The sequence below is a fragment of the Spermophilus citellus genome, assembly GCF_964194105.1.
Source record: "Spermophilus citellus genome assembly, chromosome: 15".
Taxonomy (NCBI): domain Eukaryota; kingdom Metazoa; phylum Chordata; class Mammalia; order Rodentia; family Sciuridae; genus Spermophilus; species Spermophilus citellus.
The window spans coordinates 48,023,747-48,046,171 of NC_138195.1; the positions used below are offsets into that span (position 1 = coordinate 48,023,747).

Below are 22,425 nucleotides of genomic sequence, written 5' to 3' on the forward strand. Positions count from 1 at the left end.
GCCAGTGTCTTCCTGTCTCTTTCTTTGCCTCAGCTGTACTGAAATCCTAGGCTGTTTTTCTAGATTGAGCTAAGGAAGAATGATTTCAAGTTTGAAGCCAGCCTCAGAAACTTAGTCCCAAAATAAAAAATGAAAAGGGCTGAGGATATGGCCCAGCCTGGGTTCAATCCCCAATAAAAAACAAAGTGCCCTGGGTTCAGTCCCCAATACAAAAACAAAATGTATGCAAACATTATTCAGAAACCTTTTCTAGAAGATAGTTATCAAGAACTGCTATGGTAATAGCTGTCCTAATGATCTCAGTCTGTGTTTAGGGAGTAATTGATAAAGTATAAATTAATGTTCCATAATTCACATTACAATGCACATGTAATTATTTTGAGATGAGGCAAACCCTATGCATTTAATTTACAGCTGTAATTAAGTAAACTCATTTGATACTAATTAGGTAAGCCTAAAAGGATCATAGGTTTGTGTATTTTAATTATCAAAGTACAATCAGCAACTAATTTCCAAAAAGCTTTCTTATCCTGAGCTCAACACTGATCTTTGTCCACACTGCAATTTTATCTTCTTTGACTTTCAATAAATTAAAATGCATTGTGAATTGTGGTAAACCTACTTGGTGAGTTGGTATATATATATGTATAAAACTTACCATCTGAAAAAAATGGATTTAAGAATACAGACGTTGGAAAAACTGTCCTGGAGAAATTAAAGCATTTCCAAATAAACAAAAGCAAAAGGAATTCTTTACTAATAGACCTGTCCTACAAGAAATGCTGAAGGAAGTGCCTCAAGCTAAAATGAAAGAATGCTAGACAGTAACAAAAGTCATACAAAAAAATAATAATTTCAGCATAGGTAACTACACAGGTAAATAATTACTGTTTTATAACTTCTCTTTTATTTCATACATGACTTAAAATTCAAATATATAAAACAATATTTATATGTTAATGGGCATGCACATTTTAAGATGTAATTTATAACAACATAAGGGGTTGTATAGGAGCAAATTTTTTTATACTGTCCAAGCTAAGTTGGTATCAGTTCAAATTAGATTGGTATAAATTTAGGATGTTAATTATAATCCCCATGGTAAACAGTAAGAAAACACCTAAGAAATACAGAAGTTTTCTTTATTTTGTTAGAATAATATATAAAATCAGATTACTAGAAAATATACTTGATTGCTAGCTTAGAAGCCTTTAAATTCTACTGTCAGTATTTATTGGAGAGCCTAGTATAACAGACTTCCTGCTAGGTTTCACAATTATCCCATTTCTATCCATTAAATTTTTAAGTGTATAATCAATAAAAAAGAGTTATCTGTTGTCTAGAATGACTGCTGTCTCAGAATATGCTAGGTAAGATGTCCACATTTTCAGCCATAGTTATGCTCTAAAATATGTAAAAGCTTGTGCCCATGACTTTCCTGGAAGGTCTAAAAGATGTCTCCATGCTTTTAAAACCAAGATACCTGATTGTAAGGAATAGAAGACACCTGTACGTTGCTACAAATGTTCCTTCACTCTTGGAGTGTGCCCTTGACTTAAAGAGAATGTGGACCTTACCTCAGACATTTGAATTCTAGGCTTTTCAGCTGAGCTAATCAGAACATGAGGATTTTTCCCTTCCTTATGAGCAGTGACTAAAATAGAAAGTAATGGTTAAAGCTTACATTGTGCTTTACAGCTCACATGGAACATTTACTCATATTATCTACAGTGCGTTATTAAAATAGATGAATAAATTGATATCTGGGCTGTGAAGCAGTTATTCCTTTTGTTTGTTTGTTTGTTTCTTTAGGATACTACCAGAATAGCTTGTTAGTACATTAAAAATAGAGGCTTTTTTTTTCTTTTTGGCATTACTTTGGTTTTTCCAAGAATTAACTAGCATGGCACAATTTTTTTCTGTCCAGATGTAACCAATGACAAGACTTCACATACCACACAATTAATGGCAGAAGCCTTTGCAGTACTGACTGTGATAGCTTGGCCAGTTTGTATATGGTTTCTGAGTCATCTGAGGAAGAAGAAATAGTATGTGAACAGGCCAAGTCTAGCAGAGCCATTTACATAAAGTATAAATAGTATCCTCTGAAGCTGTATGTCATAGTGTTCCTAAATTTAATTATCTCCCATCTTCCTCCAGTCTCAGAAACTAAGATACTGCTTGTTTCATCTGAGGAAAAAACTTATTAGTTCAGCATCCTAACAAATTGTTAAGACTTGACATCTAGCTGGGTGTGGTGGCACAGGTCTGTAATCCCAGCAACTCTGAAGCTTGAAGCAGGAGGATCACAAGTTCGAGGCCAACCTTGGCAATTTAACAATACCCTGTCTTAAAGTGAAATTTTAAGAAAAGGCTGGGGATGTAGCTCAGATATATAGCACTTGCCTACCAGGCACAAGGTCCTGGGTTCAACACCAGTACCACAATCAATCAATGAATAAATAAATAGTAGACATTTAGAATGATACTTGGAGAAGGAAATGGAAGCCCCAGCCAGGAATAATAATCCAGTCCTGAGAGGAATAGCCAGCAATTGGCACAGTAGTCCTGTTTTTTTTTTTTTTTTAATAGAATTGTGCCATTCTTCTTAATCAGACATTGGCAAGCCTAAACTATGGAGGATCTGTCTGGTGGCATCCCATACATAAGAGGAGAAATATTTCCCTCTCCCTTAACATTTTTTTTAAAAGACTCTTGAGTGAAATGAAGAAAGCAAATGAAAAATTCCAGAAAGGATATCCTACTCTTGTTTGGAAAATTGCTCCTGTCAGCTAGGTTTTAACCCAAAGAGGAAATCTTAGGGGTTTTATTGGACAGCTAGATTTCAGTTTCTCTGCTCTTTTCTGCCTGAATATATCCTCATACTGCAAATCTAATTTTTTTCTGTGTTTATCATTGTGGATGAAAGGTACTTACCTACAGGATCAATGGTATATTGGTGGTAAATATTTCATGACTAGATCTCAGGAAAAAGAGCCTAGATTGGTAGCAGTTGTGTCATGATATAAACACTCCCAACTCAGCTGATTTCAAGCTGCCAATGTGACATCACTTAGATTTGAGAAGAGCTTTATGTGTGCAAATCTGTTCGTATTAGCCAATATAAGCAGGCTTCTGCACACTACTGGACAGTTACAAGAAATGTAATAATATTACCTAATATTAGGAGCAACATGAATGAAGCTCAGAAACATTATTCTTTTGAAAAATGTATGTAGGTAAGCTAAACATAAAGGAGAAAATACTGATTCAAATTAAAAACAGGCAATATTTTTTAAATATTTTTAGTTGTAGTTGGACACGATACCTTTTCTATTTATTTATTTTATGTGGTGCTGAGGATCGAACCCAGTGTCTCACATAAGCAAGGCAGGTACTCTGTCGCTGAGCTACAGCCCCAGCTCTAAAACAGAAAATATTAATTTAAAGTGATAAAATCAGAATGGCACTTTTGGGGGATTTATTTTGTTTTATGAGGAGTTTGGCTATAAGGGACATAAAATAATTTTCTGAGTTTATGAAACTATAACATCCAATAGAACTTTCTGCACTGCTGGACGTGTCCTATGTCTTCAGTAACCAACTAGCCACATATAACTATTGAACACTTAAATGAGACTAGGGCAATCAAGGAACTGGGTTTTTATTTTTTTTATTAGTTCTAATCAGTTATATATGACAATAGAAATCTCTTTAATTCATTGTACACAAATGGAGCAGAATTTTTCACTTCTCAGGTTGTACATAAAGTAGATTCACACCATTTGTGCAATCATACATGTACTTAGGGTAATGATGTCCATCTTATTCCACCATCTTTCTTACCCCCTTGTTCCCTCCCACCTTGAGTTTTTAAATTTTACTTTATACCAATGAATTTAGATTTAAATAGCCACAGACTAGTGGCTGTTCTATTCATTTTGTTCTGTAGCTTGATAGACACGTGCACTTGACAAAACTTATCAAACTGTTCACTTAAGATTTTTGCATTTTGTAGTATGTAAATTAAACCTCAATAAAAATTAAGATAAATAGGAAGAATTAGTTTTAACCACTTAAAACAATAGCAAGAACTTTAGTAATGAGAACAGAGAAAGAAACAACCATCCCCTCTAGAGAAACAGGCCTGATCTCTAGAGCCATATGACAACAGATTTAAGAATGTCTAGGGGCTGGGGTTGTGGCTCAGTGGTAAAGTGCTCACCTAGCACGTATGAGGCACTGGGTTCGATCCTCAGCACCACATAAAAATAAGTATATAAGTAAAGGTATTGTGTCTAACTACAACTAAAAAATAAATATTAAAAAAAAAAGAATGTCTAGATGGCAGCCCATGGTGACTCACGCCTGAATTCCCAGTAACTCAGGAGACTGTGGCAAGAGAATATAACTCTCTTTTCATCGTGGAGTCTTCTATTTCAAAAATTTCCAAATGAACTCATTTGGGAGAATTGAATGGGTGACAAATAAGGAATGGTGATCTATTTTTCAACAGATATAACAAAGGAATCTAGTTTCTATTCATTCGTGAAACAGAAATATTAAGCAGCATCAATGTAACAATTATATTTTTAGTCTCTGCTTAGGAAAAATTTTAAAAATAGCAATTTAAAGGTAAAAGAGTCATAAAGATGGAACCCAGTCAGTAGTATGCTGGTATGGATTTAACAACCAGTTCATAGGAACCAAGCACTGGTTTGTTGTGTTTTTTTTATTTTTATAGTGTAAATAATCCCAACTTGATGTATCATGTCAACCTATGAAGACAAGGGCACTGAATGATGAATTGGGAACAGAATTGCATGATCAACTCACATAGTCCTATATGAGTCCAGTTGCTAAACTGCTTCCACCAATCTCTGTCATTAAGAGACTGCATTTTCTTGGTTTTAGCTTAGTTCTATTAATCAGTCTTTTCAAGAACTGAATCGTTGTCCAAAGACTTTATTGAACCTCAGCTATGTCTGGCGAGGCAGTAGCTCAACTGTAGAATCTTTCACAAAGGAAAAATATGAGTAAGACCTTATACTATTTGTGCAACTTTTTAAAAACCTGATGCTAAAGCTTCTGTTTGTAAGAAATGGTGAAGAGTAAGCCAAGTTTTAAAATCATGTAAAATATTGTACTTAAGAGGCTGTTGTGTGCTTGGTTCTTTTTACAGGTAATTAACCATACGTTTACACATTTTAATCTACTTTTAAGTGCAAGAAAGATTGTCAACTGACTCTGTAAAGAAAAGTGTTCTGTTTAAATTGGATAAAAGGATTGTGCTCCAGCATTATAGCTGTGCTGCAAGTAGACAGGAGATCTGAGAATCAGATTTGGTTTATTGGACAATAAATACTACCCATAACTTTTATCAGTTTGATTGTCAAGATTATATCCATTGAATTGACTCTTTGCTTTGGGGAATTTGAATTTCATTGTACAGTATAGAATATATAAAATAAGTTTTTTCTTTCAATATAAATCTATGAAATTATCTTGCAGAATTATCATCTCTGCAAACCTGATTGCACTAAACATCAGTAATATTTTAGCAATACTTTCTTGCTATAAGATTTCTTCTCACCTGTAAAAAAGGAGCCACTGATCTCCTTGTATCTAAAGCAACTTTTCCTTTGTAAACTTTGTAAGTATTTCCCCTGCCATCAGCAGTTCAAACAGGAATCATACAGATGAAAGTCCATGATTAAAAGTAGTGGCATTAATTGATTCTTTAAGAATATAAAACAACTTTGTGTATATCCACTTTCAAACTCCTGACTGAAGGAGATACATGATTTTAAGATACATTTTTGGATACCAATAATGCCCTTTATGCTACTATGGTAATAATTAGGATCAGACCACCAATATATTAAGAAAACCATTGATGTCTAATCTCTCAGGTTTTTTTTAATAAGTATAAAGCCTTGGTCTGAATTACCTAATAAATGCTTTTTCTTATTCTCTCAGCCCTAACCCTAACCCTAACCCTAACCCTGGTTTCTTTATAAGGAAGGATGGCATACATATAGATGTTAGTCATATTTACATGGCATCCTGTGAACCCTACCTGTGACACTAAGATTCATTTGATTGTCCTGGTTTGATTCAATCCAAGCATTAATTCAAAGTTCCCACATCAGAGCCTACTTTCTCTGTTGGTGAAGAATACTGGGGATTGAATCCAGGGGGGTTCTACTACCAAGCTACATCCTCTAACCTATTCATTCATTCATTCATTCATTCATTTTTGTGGAAGGTCTCCCTAAGTTGTGAGGCTAGCCTTGAACTTGTGGTCCTCCTGCCTCAGCCCACAAATAACTGGAATTACTGGCACGCACCACTATGCCTGACCCAAGCTCATTATCTCTAGGACCTAAACACAGATTCATTGAGTCATAAACACATACTCATTTCTGAATGATGAAAGTAGCTTATGTGAAGATACTAGTCTAATCATATTTTCAGTATTTCTTAAGATTGTATTCATAGATCAGGAAAGATTTGAGATCAGGGAAGGTTTCGGGGATCATTTGTACAATATTGAATTTATTCACTATCAGAATAGTACTCTGCCTTCTGAATTTCAAGCAATTCATGATTTTTTAATGCAAGTATCTGAAATGTTAGATCAAATCCTAATAACTCTAAAAGACAGAAGACCTTAGTTTGCTTGCTACACACTAAGTCAGAGAAATGATATAGTGATATACTTCTTATTCAAGATCAGTCAAAAAACTTATTTTGAGTTCATAGTGTATAAGTAATCACTCTGTAACAAATGTAAATTGAGCTCCTACTATGTACTATGTATAGTGCCAAGGGCTGGGAATAAGATTAAGTTATGATTTCTACTCACAAGGAACTCGTAATTTAGTCAAGAAGATACTTATAAGTAAGGAACTACAAATATGATATTTCATAAAAGTATGTGAAGATTACAGTGATTGTATAAAAGAGGAAGTAATCAATTCTTCTTGGAGGTCAAGGACTCCACTCCAAGAGGACATGCCTTATCTGGGATTTGAAGTTAAGAATTAAAGACAAGCAGAGCAGTAAATCTTTATATGGGAAATAAAATTTTGGCAAATTAAAATTGCTGCTTCTGAAACCAAGGTTTTGACTGTGTGGATCACTTGACTGTGCATCCCTGTTTGCAGTAAAGTCTCTTAGTTTCTTTTTATTTTCTTTTAATTTTCTGCACATTAGAGACATTAGGGAAATTATAAGTCTGATCAAACAGCAACCATAGGTCAGAGAGTGGCAAGAGATGATGTTTGAACAAGGGGCTGAGTTTATATCCTGGAGTTAGGACTTCATTCAACAAAGAACCACTAAAGGGTTTGTAATAGGGAAATAAAATGATCAAATTTGTATTCATAAAATAACCCTGTTCATTGAACAAATATTTACGCACCATCTGTAATGGCTGGCATAAATCTGGATGCCTGGGATCATCAGACAAAATATTGCCTTTTCTATAGCCCCTTTTACCTGGGCAGCCACATTTTGTGCTATGAGTCCTTCTAGCTCCTTCTCTGGGCAGAGCTGTTTAAATCAGGGTTAGGAACTCACCAGAGTTAGTCCATAAGTAGCCAGTGACCTATGACCTAAGTCAGCAGAGGAAACCAATGCTTAGGGATAAGAGAATAGAGTAGGGACATATAAAGAAACAAAGAATGAATAGGTTGAAATGAACTGCTTTACAGTAAGAGTCAAGTGATATACCTCATTTAGTGAACCTAGTAAAAATATCAGAAACCTCTTAAACAAAAGTACACACCAGGGAAATGTAGGGGAGTGATATTAGCCAACTTAAATTGTGTGCATGTATATGAATATGTAACAAGTATCATCATTATGTACAATTATAATGCATTAGTAAAAATGTGGAAAGAGGGGGTATACACCAGCAAAGGGAATGAGATTTCAGAATAGTAATTTCACCTATCATTGTTTTCTTGATTATTTTTCTTTGGTGAGGAGGTACAATTTTTTTTTTTTTTTTTTTGATACAGAGGAATGAAACCAGGAGCACCTAACCACCGAGCTACAGCCTCAGCCCTATTTGGTTTTTGTTTTGTTTTGTTTTGTTTTGAGGCAGAGTCTCACAAAATTGCTGAGGCTCACCTCCAACTTCTCATCCTCCTGCGTTAGCCTCTCGAATCTCAGGGATTACAGGCATGCACCTCCAAACCAGGCTTGGAAAACTGTTTTTATACTCAAAGTAAACACTCATTTGTTTTCTTTTATGTCTGTGTTTGGCACTACAAAATTTAACTGCATTAGCTTGAAACATTGGTAAAAATTAGAAAAAAAACATGAATAAATTAAAAGACTTTATTACAAACAATGATGTATATAGTCAGATGGTCCCCACAGTTAAAACCATGCTTTCAGAAGAAGTTATTTTAGCTGGGCACAGTTGTGCACACTTGTAATCTCAGTGGCTCAGGAGGATGAGGCAGGAGGATCAAAGCCAGCCTCAACTACTTAGTTAAGACCCTGTCTCAAAATAAGAAGAGCTAGGGATGTGGCTCAGTGGTTAAGTTCCCCTGGGTTTAATCCCTGGTACTTAAAAAAAAGAAGAAGAAGAAGAAGTAGGAATTTTAAAAAAGACCTGAATTCTATTATTGTTCTTTTTTTAAACCTCAGGAAACTGAGGCATATAGAGTTTAAATTGGTTATCAGAGAGTAAATGGCAAAGCTGGAATATGAACCCACACCGCTTGGCTCACACTTAACCACAATGTAATGCTGCTTCTATTCTCTATGGAGTATTTATCAATTTAATTTTGTTAAATTTAGTTATCAGGACCAGGCTTAAGGGAATTTAAATGTCAGTTAACTGCTGTGTAATGCTTAATCAAAGTCTATTTATATCACAATTACAAAAATGGTAGCAATATTGTTTGAATGGCAGTGTTGAAATCACATTTTCCTATTTCTCTCTCATTCATTTTGTCCCAAAGTCCTGCTTTTGTCATGAGACTCTAGGCAGAATGACAAACCCAATGAGCCTCCTTGTCATCGTTTATAAAATCAAGTTAATAATACCAAACTCATGAGATTGCCATGAAAATTGCATGAGGTAAAGTATTAAAGACTTGGTGAAGGACATTTTACTCAAGCAACTAAAGTTGCATTCCATCTCCTGATGCATCAAATTCAAACTTCTGTCTCGCTTTCGAACTCTGCCTAGAAAAGGCTAGACTCCTTCCCACCTTGCTTTATTTCTTGTTAGACATCTAAATTTCCTCTGTTTCTCCTAGAACATATACAACTTCCTTTTCCTATCTTCACCATTATCCACTTCATTAAGAGCTAGCTTAAGCTGAGCATGGTGTAACACACCAGTAATCCTAGCAACTCAGAAGACTGAGGTAGAAGGATCACAAATTTGAGGCCAGACAGAGCAATTTAGTGAGACCTTGTCTCAAAATAAAAAATAAAATGGCTGGGATGTAGCTCAGTGGTAGAGTACCCCTGGATTCAACCATCTCCAATTAATTAAACTCATTGTTCCCCCCCTCCTTTGAATTGATGTTGTAGTTCTAAAAGGTACTACATTGATACTTTACAGATTCTATGGCATATGCCAGATTTGTCTTGATTCTAAGACAGATCATGTCTTAATATTTCTCCTATATTTTATCTTCCCCAGATGACCTAACAGTATAAAGAATTCATGACTTTTGTTCAACAAATACTTATTGCCTAATGGAAGAAAATACATTCCTAAGAATGCCTCATAAAATACTACAAGGTTTTATATTTGACAAGGTATTTTTATAACATTGTTAATAATCCATATAAAATAGCCACATAAAATAAGAACAGCAAGTATTGTCTATTTTTTTTACAATATTCTGTGTTTGTTTATTTTTATGTGGTGCTGAGGATTGAACTCAGGGCATCGCTTGTGCTAGGTGAGCCCTCTACCACTGAGCCACAACCCCAGCCCCTGTCTTTATTTTTTAAGTAATAAAATTGTGTTTAAGTTACATTGTGACTTGCCCACAGTTTCTTGGTAAATAACATCATTGACTCCACCCTCAACCTCTGCCATTTCAATCCATTCTACCAGAATAATCGTTTTTAAAATCAAAGATGGGGCTGTGTCACTCCCTTATTTAAAACCTTCCCATGGTTTCCCATTTTACCTAGAATGAAATCTCACAACACCTCCACATGCACTACACTCTATAGTTTCAATAATCTTCATCTTAAATGGGCTTAGCTCACCAAACTTATTAGTCCATGGCCTCTGGACTTCAGTGTTTTACTCCTGGATCTTCATATGACTTGTTCCTTCTTGCCATTGAAGTCTCAGCTCCAACTATCACTTCCTCAGTAAGCAAGTAGCAACTGTGTAAATTTATTCTCTTCCCCTGACACACTTCATCACATCCTCCTGTTTCTTTCTGTGTTATCTATTAATATCTCAAATTAGCTAGGCACAGTGACACATGTCTGTAATTCCAGCTACTCTGGAGGCTGAGGGAGGAGGACTACAAGTTGGAGGCCCGCCCCAGCAACTTAGTGTATCTGTCTCAAAAAAAAAAAAGGGGGGGGGGGGTAAAGTATCCCTGGGCTCAATCCTCAGTACTGCAAAACAAAATGAAACAAAAACTCAAAATTTTTTGTCACTTATATATTGCCTATCCCCATTAGAATGTAGCATTTATAAAAAGCTGGGCTTGTTTGTTTGGTTGATTGGTTGGTTTTTTTGCCAGACCTGGTGCTACACACCTATAATCCCGGCGGCTCGAAAGACTGAAGCAGGAGGATTGAAGGTTTGAAGCCAGCCTCATCAATTTAGCAAGGCCCTAAGTAACTTAGTGAGACCCTATCTCAAAATTAAAAGGGGGGAAGCTGGGGGTGTGTCTCAGTGGTTAAGCACTCCTGGGTTCAATCCCTGACTCCAAAAAAAAAAGCTGGGGCTTTGTGTGCACTATTCGCATCTGTATTCCCAATTCCTAATAGAGTAACTACCACAGGATAGGCTCTTAATAAATATTTATTGAATAAAGTAGCTAAGCTAAAATCACACTGGAGTCTTGGCCTTTTGGCTCTTAATCCTGTGTACTTCCCATGATTTCAGTTAGCCTGCTTTTCATGAAAACACTTAAACCTTTGGAACTACAATAAGAATTGATATTCAGGATAGGATTCTCTATCATCAAAAAAAATTTTCATTCAGTTCAATAAACTAAGCTAATTAAAGCAAGGATGTCATGGTATATTATTATATTAATACATTTAGAAAGATTTCTAGCTAAAATGACTTTCTGCTTTTTCTTTAGTTAACCAGAAAATTAAATTAACCCAGAGCTCTTCATTCCCCAAAAGTCCTTGTTAATTAGGATTGTTCTATAAATGTCTATTATTAGCAGAGTTTGTCATCTGTTTCACTACCCTGTTTATTAGGGCAGTCTGAGCAGGGTGTCTTTGTTCATATCCTGGTGTGTGTGTCCTGGTGAAAAGAAAACACTTCCTGGATTTTTGTTATTCTTTGACACAGGCATATTTCATGCTGTTAGTATAACAACTCAGTTTCCTTGTATCATTTCCTTGTGTAAAATAGGAATCATATTATTGACTATTAAGTACAATAATTAAATTTAAGGTCTATTTAAAAGCTTTAATACTTTGCAACATCATTTGTGGTAATAGAAGATTAAAATAACTTTAAAGTACATCAGTAAAAGACTGGTTAAGTAAATTGTAGTATAGCCATATAATGAACTATTTTGCAGCCCTAAAACATAATGAGGACATTCTGTATTACCAGTATAGAAAGTTCTGCTCATGAAAAAAAAAATATATATATGGTTCAAAGTAGCCTGGATAATATGATACCTTTTTTAAAAACAGCTTTAATGAGATATCATTCAAATATACAATTCATTCATTTAAAGTGTATAATACAGTGGTTTTCTGTATGTTCACAAAGTTGTTTAGTCATCACCTTAATCAACTTTAGAACATTTTCATCACCCAACATAGAAACTCGATAGCCATTAGTAGTCATTCCCAGTTTCTCTCACACACACACAAACCCTCCTTATTCTTTCCTCTCAACATTCCAGCCACAGGCAATAATTTATCTACATTCTCTCTATATATATTTGCCTACTATGAACATTTTTTTCCCATTGCTGTTCTGTCCTTCTGTGACATCAATTTTTTTAAAATTCCTCATATGAATGAAATCATGTGGTATTTGTCTCTCTTGCCTGACTCATTTCACTTAGTACATATGCTTAGTTTCATCCAGGTTGTCACAAGTGACTGGATCTTTTTTCTTTTTATGACTGAACAGTATTCTATTGTGTATATATACTACATTTTATTTATCCATTCAACCATCAGTGGACACTTAGGTTGATTCCAGGTCTTGCAGTAAACATGAAAGTGTAACTGTCTCTTCAAAATTCTAATTTCAGCCAGGCGTGGTGGCACACGCCTGTAATCCCAGTGACTGGGGAGGCTGAGGCAAGAAGATTGTGAATTCAAAGCCAGGCTTAGCAATGACGAGGCACGAAGCAACTCAGTGAGACCCTGTCTCTAAATAAAATACAAAATAGGGCTGGGGATGTGAGTCAGTTGTCAAATGCCCCTGAGTTTAGTCCCCAGGACCGAAAAACAAGAAATCTGATTTCATTTCCTTTGGAGATATACCTTGTAGGAAGATTATTGGATCATCACATGGTAGTTCTAGTTTTAATGTTTTGAGAATCTTCCCTACTATTTTCCATAATGAGTATACTAATTATACATTAGTATAGTTATAATATATATTGTATAATGGTTGACTTTTCTCCACATTCTCAGCAACACTTATTATCTTTGTCTTTTTGATAATAGCCATTCTAACAGGTACGAGGTGATATCTTGTGGTTTATTTTTGTTGTTATTATTGTTGTTGATGTTGTCTTGAAATTTTGTTTGTTTTAAATGGGGGATTGAACCTAGGGGCACGTAACCACTGAACCACATCCTTAGCCCTTCTTATATTTTTTATTTTGAGGCAGGGTGTTGCCTAAATTGTGGTTTTTGATTTGCTATTCCCTGCTCATTAGTGGGGTTGAAATTTTTGCTTTTACCTATTGGCCATTTGTATGTCTTCTTTTGAGAGATTGTTTTCTTGCTTATTGCTTAAGTTTCTTATATATTTTGGATATTGACCACTTATCAGATGTATAGTGTGCAAATATTTTCTCCCATTCTATTGGTTATCTTTTGGCTCTGTTAATTGTTCACTTTGCTGTGCAAAAGTTTTTTAGTTGGTTGTAATCCCATGTGTCTATTTTTGTTTTTATTACCTAAGCTTTTAAAGTTTACCAAAAAAATCATTGCCAGGCCAATATTGTGGTCATTTTACTCTGTGGTGTCAGGTGATACCTTTTTTGTTTAAAACAAACCAGGGTGGAGTACAGGGGAATACTAATTTTTTTAAAAGTGCCTATTAAACTAGGACAATTAGGAAAATTGGAATATGGACTTTAGATTAAATAAAATTAAAATGTTTTCTAAATTTATTAACTATATCCTGGTTACCTCTCACAGAATCTTTGTTCTTGAAAAATACTGACACATTAAGGAATAAAATGCATAATATATGCAACTTATGCTCAAAATATTTGGAAGAATAACCATATGTGTATATCAGAAGAATGATAAAGCAGTTGTGGCACAATGTTAAAAACTGGTAAATCTGGGTTCATGTTGTATGAGAATTGCCCATATTTTTCTTAGAATTTTTTCTGTTATTTCCAAATAAGAAGTTAAAAACACACAAGCAAACAAAAACATTAATACCGTGGAAATTTCCTTATTACACAGAATACTCAAGATATAAGAGCTTATTGCAACAAAGCTAAAGTATTTTGGGTTTTGTCTCATTATACTTTGTATATACTTTCTGATGAAGCTTTCCCATCACTTTTTTCTTTTCTTTTGTATTGATCCTATTAGAAGCAATGGCAGAGGTAGTGAGTACTATTATACCTTAAGGTTGAAAAATATCTGCCTTTCAACCTGCTGTGGATCTTCTTCAGTTAAAACTTTTCTACAGTTCAGGGGTACATCAACAAAACAGTGACAAACATGGTGTTTAAAAATATCTTGAATAAAGTTTTTAAGGATATTAATTATCATGAGGATATGTGTATACAATGCTAAAATTATGCAATTAATTTAGTGGAGTTAAGACTACAAAAACATTTGATATAATTGTTTGGCATTTAGTGACTGAATTGTTTTCGGCTAAATATTGTGGCATTTGCACAAAATTAACCGTCTCTGCTATCATTGACTTCTTTATAGATGCATGAAGATGTTTTCATTCTAGTTAGACTAGCCTCATGTGATTAGGTGGTGAAGTGTGTGTCACAGTAAAGTGAAGAGGAAATTATTTATTTATATAAACTATATAGATCATGTCTGAAATTGAGCTAAGCTAAGTTTATTGTTTTGGATGAAGGGATCCTCAGAGTCTTATCTAATAATTAATGCCAAACAAGTCTGTTATCAACTGAATTGTTAGTGTCGTTTCCTGTCTGCTTGGAGAAGCTCATGATTTAGTAGTTTCATGGAAGTCTGGAACATAGGAATAATAATTATTCCCAATCCTTTTCCTTCTTACTTTACAAAAAGTTTGGGAAGAATTGAGAAATAATTTGTATAACTTACCTTAAACTCTAAAGTAGAAGTACTTAACTAGAACTAACAGCTTCATTTTTCTATAATTAAGGCAGAAAGCTAGATTTTGCTGCTTGTTCCCACAGCTACCCCAGGCCCATTTCATACTTAAGAAAACTAGACTCCAATGAGAGTTACTTGAGTGAAGGTCTTGGGCTTCTTTGATTGAATAATGTATGGGCCTCTAAGTGTGTCTTCACATTTAGTGAACAGTACTTCAGAGGTTAATACAACAAATTGTCTAGAATGACTATGAAATAGGTCATGCTGGTCAATACTGTTCAGTTTTTTAATAGCTCAGTAAATGAGCTTAGATCACTACATTTGAAAAAATTAGAAAGTTCCTAAAATGTAATTGAATTCAAATATCATTAAACATTGTTTAATCCTCCTTCCATGACTCAGAACACATTTCAGGACCTTACAGATTTTCAGGATCATTATTTTAAAAGGAGTTTTTATAGTACTCTAAAAATAATAATAATAATAATAATAATAATACGAGGCTGTGTCTGTACTGAATTTATAACATGTCTTTTACATATGTAATATCCTTATATACTTATTTGCACTAAGAAATATAACAGGTACAAAGTAATTCTACCTTGTATTTCAGGAAATTTAACTTCTTGTGACAACTAATGATAAGTATATCAATAGTCTACCCACATATCCAGAAAATAGGATATTAAAACTGCATTTATTTAGATTTTTTCAGCAGTTTAGAGCAAAAGTCATGATTGGTTTTTGGTGGTGCTGGAATCAGAGTCATGGGTTTTTTTGAGGGGAGCACGGTATTGGTTTTGTTTTCTTCTTTTTTTCTAGTATTGGGTATTAAACCCAAGGCCTCGTGCATGGAAGGCAATGGTAGGCAACCTACCTCAGTGGTAGTTCTACTACTGAGTAACATCCCCAGCCCAAAAGTCATAATTCTTAAGAACAGAGTACAAAATAATTTCTTTCACTGCAACTTAGGATATTGTTTGTAAATAAAAATGTATTCCATCAAAAATGAATGACTTTCTAACAAGGAACTTTAGGAATTTTATCTAATTATAGTTACAGTTTATATGTAATTGTTTTTAAATCTGTAATCCAGTAACTAATTATTATATTAATTAAAATGTTTTATAGACTGTTATATTGTTACATAATGTAACCTTATTACTAATAGTAATGGTGTCATTAACTTAGCTCACTTTACTTATTTAGTGCCTATTTGTTCTGGGTTTGTAATTGTTACTACCCTTTATAGTATGACTTGTACTTGGAGGTAATAAAACCAGATTTCTTTATAAATATTTATGGTACAGACCTTTTCCTAAATCAGACTGCAGCACTTTCCTAATTATTTCTAATAAATCCTGCTTATATCTCTTTTTTCCTTTTCTTATATAGCCCTATGTATTGCATGCTCCCTAGAAAATTTAATCTTGTATATTTATGCCGTAACTTCAAATTAATCAGACTCTTAATACTGCCACTTAGGCCCTAGTGTTAACAAAGTGTGAACAGTTCAGTTACTTAAGAGTTTAAGTAGATGTTTCTGGCGTAGTTTTCTTAGCATTTCTAGTCATATGGTACAAAGGGATAACTTAGTAAATGAGTCCTCTTCCTGAATATCAGTCTTTCCAGGAGGTCTTTTTTCATTAACGTATCTATCTGCATTTGTCTCTTTTTAAAAGTATTCATTAGTAAGTAGCAAGTAGCAAAAGGCAGACAAAATATGCTTTTTATAATTCTTAAGATGATTATGATGTCTCTTAAGTTCCCCCAGATCTCCTTTTACCCGCTCCTTGCTCTTTGTTGAAATTGGAGTTGGCAAGTCTTCAGCCATGTTTGTCTCCATAAGGCGTGCAAATTTGTGATTTCAGAAGTCCTATCCCCAATAAAAAATGCTGTCCAATAATTTGCAGATGTTCTCTGAGCTTGATTCCATTAGAAACAACTTCAAAACTGTCATCTATCAAGTTTAAAGTACAGTGTTAGGTTATTCTGTAGCCAAAACTACAAGCACTGTCCCTGACTGTGCTAGGACAAAAGCCCATTGCACTGTCCCTTTTGTTCTGTCCATGCATTCAGTGGCAGCTTTCCCTTTTGTTAGCTGACAGATAGTGACTCCTTCACAAAAAAGTAACCAGATTAGGTTGTTTGTCATAAACTAACTAAAATCAATAATGCTTGACATTGGCTTGAAATATTATAGCAAAGTAATAGTACTGTTTTTATTGTGCCATTGTGATTTTTCTGTAAAGAAGCATCCAAGACTCATTAATATGTTTTGGAAATTTATAGCTCTTTAACCATATCCAAGATTTCACTGCCAGGAGCACAGTCAGGCTTGAAACTTTATTAGAGCATGATCCAAGCCATGTAAACACTTTCTTTAGCTCATAATTTCTGTTCAGTCATTTGTATTGTCCAACAAGGTACTACTATCATTTACAATCATTCCCAAAAATGTGAACTACCTGGGTATAATTCTCACAGCATCTGTTTGCTAAAAATTAAAAAGCATTGCTTGCAGATAACTTTGAACCTTGGTACCCAAGTATGCAAGTACAGAATATAGAACTCATGGTCCTCTCATTTTCTTTGAATGATGGCTAAGAAAGGAGCATCAAACTTTATTAGAAGAGCTTATATATTGAATATTACAAAAAGAAGTCAGTTTGCCTTTCTTTGGCTCTAATTGCAGAAAATGAAGTTACTGCTTTTGCTGTCTTGGATCAAGACCAGAAAGAAATTATTGACACCATTGGAGCTGGAGATGCATTTGTTGGAGGTACAGACTCATTTATTTTATATTTACCTCTAAGTTAGACATTTTAACCCTTGTCTCTACCACATGGCCAAAATTTATTAACTTGCATAACTTAATTTCTTCTTTTAAATAGTTAACTCCTAATGTTCTTTCCATCTGCTACTATCATCATATTATGAGGAGATTGTATTACAGGAAGAATTTGTGTTTGGCAAAGATAATTTGCTATTATGCTTTACCCCAATCGTTTTCACAAGATTAATTGTATCTGTCAGAATATTGCATAAACAACTGCATCAAGTACAGTATATAGTATATTCATAGCCCTTCAGGCCTAAATGCTAACACATTATTGTTCTTTAAAACAAGTTGTGATGAATATTAAACATTATGCTAATGACTAAGGATGATGTCTTTGGATTATATCTTTTGGTTGTAACATCTGTTTCTAACACAATAGTGGATGTTTATTATACCAGAAAGAGTTAAAGGATTATCTCAGATTGGTAAAAAATTGGTTAAACCAGAAATCTTAGTCCAGAAGCTTGTACACTAGTACCCCATGTGTGTATTACTCAAGTACTTTAGATCTTTAACTTAGCAAGTAAATATTCTATGTCTTTGACATACAGTAGGACACATAATATCTTAGTGGGCATTATAGATATGATGGTATCCTAATTAGCCACTATCTCTGGCCAAGGGGTTCTAGGCTTTCTAGCCCTATAACAACAGATTATTTTATAGATACCTCACTAGTTGTAATGCTGCCAATACTTGGTAGGAATAATGTAGACTTTTTGAAGGAGAGGCTATCCTTACAATACTGATATAGGAACAGCTAGCTATCACATATTGTGGTTAGAGTGATAAGTGAACTATATTAAAGCAATTGGAATTTTGGATTTTCAGCCTTTTCATCCCATTTCACTTAACTAGCCTCATTATATTTATTATCAGTGTTCAGTTAGGCAAGTAAAAAGGAAAGAGACTGTGGAGCAGGAGTCGACACCTTTTTTGTAAACAGCTAGTCAGTAAATATTTCAGGTTTCGCAAGACTTTGTTGTATATTCTCATTTTGTTTATTTGCTTGCTTGCTTGTTTTTTTGCATTTGATAACACTTTAAAAATGTAAAAACCTTTCTTAGCTCTCCAGCTATACAAAAAAAGCAGGCCATGGGCCACATTTGGCCCACAGGCTACTGTTTGATGACCCCTGGGTTAGCATTGGCGCCTTCCTTGTTTTATTCATTTCTAACTGATGCAGTCTCCAAACACAGTATTTTACTACATAGTGTTGAAATGAGAGTAGAGAAAGCATAAGGCAGGCTGAATCTAGCAAGTATTTCACTTGTAATATCTCAGTAGATATTTTTCTTGCTTTAAGCCCACTCTGATCAGTTCCCAGGATAATCAGATCCCAGATCCCAGAACACTAGGTCATGCAATGAGATGAACACCCTATTAATTTATTGATGGTATACTTATGTTGGCCTTTCAGTATTCTGTGTGAGTCAAGCTATTCAGTAATAACAATAGATAACCTTTACGTTGTACCATTACTAGCCAGTCATTTTACATGCATTGACTAATTTAATGTTCAGAAAGCTTCATATGGTTGTTGGAAGGGGGGGCGTTTTTGTTTTGTGTGGTAGTGGGAATTGAATCCAGATCTCAAACTTGTTAGTCAGGTACTCTACTGCTGAGCTACATCCCCATCCCTTTATTTTATTTTGAGTTTAGGTCTCACTGAGTTGCCCAGGCTGGCCTAGAATTTACAGTTCTCTTGATTTAGCCTCCCAAGTGACTGGTATTATGGACATATGCCATTCCACCCAGCAAGGTAGATTATTTTTTAACCCTATTTTACTGGTGAGAAACCGAGGCAGAGAGAGATTAACAAACATGCTTATAGTCTCATAACTAGAGAGTAGCCGAAGCAGGATCCAGACCCAGGCATTCTGGCTCTAGAGTCTGACTCCTGATAAAAGCTGGTTTTACCAAAGAGAATCTTTCTGTTATCTGCATAGATGAATTCATTTATTGAAAGGGGGCCTTTGTTATTTGATAAGATGGTGAGGACTCTAAGGTAAGTTTGTGTGTAAAAGAAAGAAACCAGCTGGGCGCCATAGCCTGTAATCCCAGCAGCTCGGGAGGCTGAGGCAGGAGGATCGCAAGTTCAAAGCCAGCCTCAGCAAAAAGCAAGGCACTAAGTAACTCAGTGAGACCCTATCTCTCTGTCTTTTTTTTTTCTTTTTAATATTTTTTTTTTTTAGTTGTAGTTGGACACAATACCCTTATTTTATTTATTTATTTTTAATGTGGTACTGAGGATCAAACCAAGCGCCTCACACGTTCTAGGCAAGCACTCTACCACTGAGCCACAACTCCAGCCTAAGACCCTGTCTCTAAATAAAACACAAAATAGGGCTAGGGATGTTAGTGGCAGAGTGCTCCTGAATTCAATCCCGGTACCAAAAGAAAGAAAGAAAGAAAGAAACCAAAAGCATAGAAATGAAGGACTATAGTCCCTGGTGAGAGTGAACCAAGAGCTATTTCCTATTCAGGAGAATCAACTGCATTCAGAGATCCAGAAAACCAGATCATAGCTTGGTTAATATGGAATCTGAATAAAAGAAGTTATATAAATCAGCTGTTTAATAGCACTAGGCTAAGCTACCTGATGGAATCATCTTAAATAGAAATGGTCTTGTTAGTTGCATGTACTGAAAATGCCCTTGATTAAAATCCCCTTCTCCCATCTCCACACCAGGGAGAGCCTTTCTACAAGGATTAGAAATTAATCCTGCTGTTAAAACTTACTCCATCCTGGACAGATGGAGAGGCTCTGGCAACTTATACATTTACTAAGTAGTTTCTTTTTCTTTGCTTCATTGCCTGATTAACATATCTCCTTTCTGATTGACATATTCTATCTTTAGACAGATAATATATTCATCCTGTTACTTTCAAGTTTTGCTGGCCTAAGAGTATTTCTGTCTTTTGTGACTTGGCATATCTATATTCCAGTCTACTTTATGGTGATTTAACTCATCAAAGAACGATAATTTTCTTTTCATAAATTTCAAATTTTTAGATAAACCATCCTCCAGCTACTATGAGCTGATAACATAATTCAGTTCAAGGGTGCTATGTGTTCCTTTTAGCCATTTAAGAGATATACAATCCCTGACTTCATCATGGATTTTCATGTATAATTTTTAAATAAGTACACCAAGTGTATATAAATTCGTAGTTCAATTTCAGGGGTTTAGTTACAGTGACAAATCCCTGTAGCCTTAACAAGCATACCTCCTTGTTCTATTAGGAGGTCTTAAGCACTTGGTAACCTTTGCTCTTTATTTGTCGCTGGCCAGCCCTGATGAAACTACTCTTCACATTCTTTCTCAAAAGCCCAAGTGCTAGGATTGTACCTTTTGAAACAGAGACAATTCTATAATCTCTAAGTATGATTTCCTAATTTCCCAGGTCAGGAGAAAATTTCTTCTGTTGTCCTGCTGTGCTTTGTCACAGCAGGTCTGCCTTTTCATTTGGAACCTCTTTGTCACTGCCATAGTAACAAATGGAAACATTGAGAACATTTTGTGACAGGCATTGTCATTGTTCCCAGTGAAATCTCTTCCCCTCTATGTCTTCCCAGTAAATGAAACTGAGAAGAAAAATCATAACAAATAACATGAAAGGGGATCTAATCAATATGTTCCCACTGGGCTGTCAATACCAGCCTGAGTTAATTTAATACTATTTAGTCATTTATTTTATGGGAACTATAAGTATCTGAACTAGACCTACACATTATCTTTAGACTGAAAGTGAGTATACCTTTGACAGATTATGTCCAGACACAAGTATACTATTCTCAAGTAAAAGACTAGTGACCCCACCTAAGGACCAACATTCTTAGGATAAAACCTTTCATTAAGTATGGTCAATGTAACGGATTAAAACTAATAAATTTTTTTTAAAGTATGGTCAAGAGCCACCTATAACTTAGAATATTTTATTTTGAGTGATAGTAAGGTAACCAGCTTCCTCTGGGTACCTTTGTTTTTAAAATTCTCATCACAGCCTTAGCAGGGGAAATGTATTATCCTAAAAAAGATTACCCATGATATGCAAATGACTCTTAAGGCCACTTAGCAATCACAATGTAAATAATTATCCTATTCCCCATATAATAAAAAGGAGTATTAATTTCATTTCCTAGTTTATGTTTAGAAAAGGATTTGGGTTAAAAAATTTTTGTTTGCAGAACAAGGATACTGCTTCCTCTTCATGTAGCACCTGTCTATACTTTGGAGAGCTGCAGATTCTCTAATTATCTTCGTATATTCGATCCTTGCCATGTTTGTTTATTCCCAAACATTTGTAGCTTCCTCCCCAGTTCTTAATTGCTGCTTCATAGTGGTGGGCAAGGAAATAGTGAAGAATTCTTGTGACTTTTTCTTTTTTCTGTACCCATGCATTCATTTACTTTTCAACTCAGAAGACTAGAAAATAACTTGGTGGGTGTTCAGCCCGTTGTCTCTTACACTTCTTCACTCAAAAATCAAAACCCTCCTAGGTATGACCCACTCTCTCTTAGGGATATACTTGGTGGTGATCAACCTGCCCACTGCTAAATATCCCTATAGCAATAATACCACCTTTCCTTCTTTCTACTCGAGTAGGACATCTTCTGTGTTTTATTGCTTAAACAAAAAATTGCCTTAAAATCAACAAAGGAAGTATGGAATTGACTTGGTTGTTAGGAACATGAAATATTCACCACAGATCAAGAATGCAAGGGAAGAGAAAAGATATTCATACCCTTGCAAAACAGGATGCTTCATTACATGCTATATTAGTGTTAAAATCAAGAGACTTAGTAAAGCTGAAGTTGGACGAGGACCCAATTCCAAGAACCCTGCTTACAATTATTTAAG

At 34.9% G+C, this 22,425-nt stretch overlaps 1 protein-coding gene across 2 annotated transcripts in view; it reads left to right on the forward strand.

Moving 5' to 3' along the window:
- ADK (adenosine kinase) overlaps positions 1-22,425 on the forward strand; it is a 459,464-nt gene that overhangs the window by 407,621 nt on the left and 29,418 nt on the right. For both annotated transcript variants that reach the window (XM_081268679.1, XM_081268680.1), the window contains one exon: positions 17,414-17,500. In XM_081268679.1, coding sequence (XP_081124805.1) covers positions 17,414-17,500 — 87 coding nt within the window. The remainder of the gene's footprint in view (positions 1-17,413; positions 17,501-22,425) is intronic.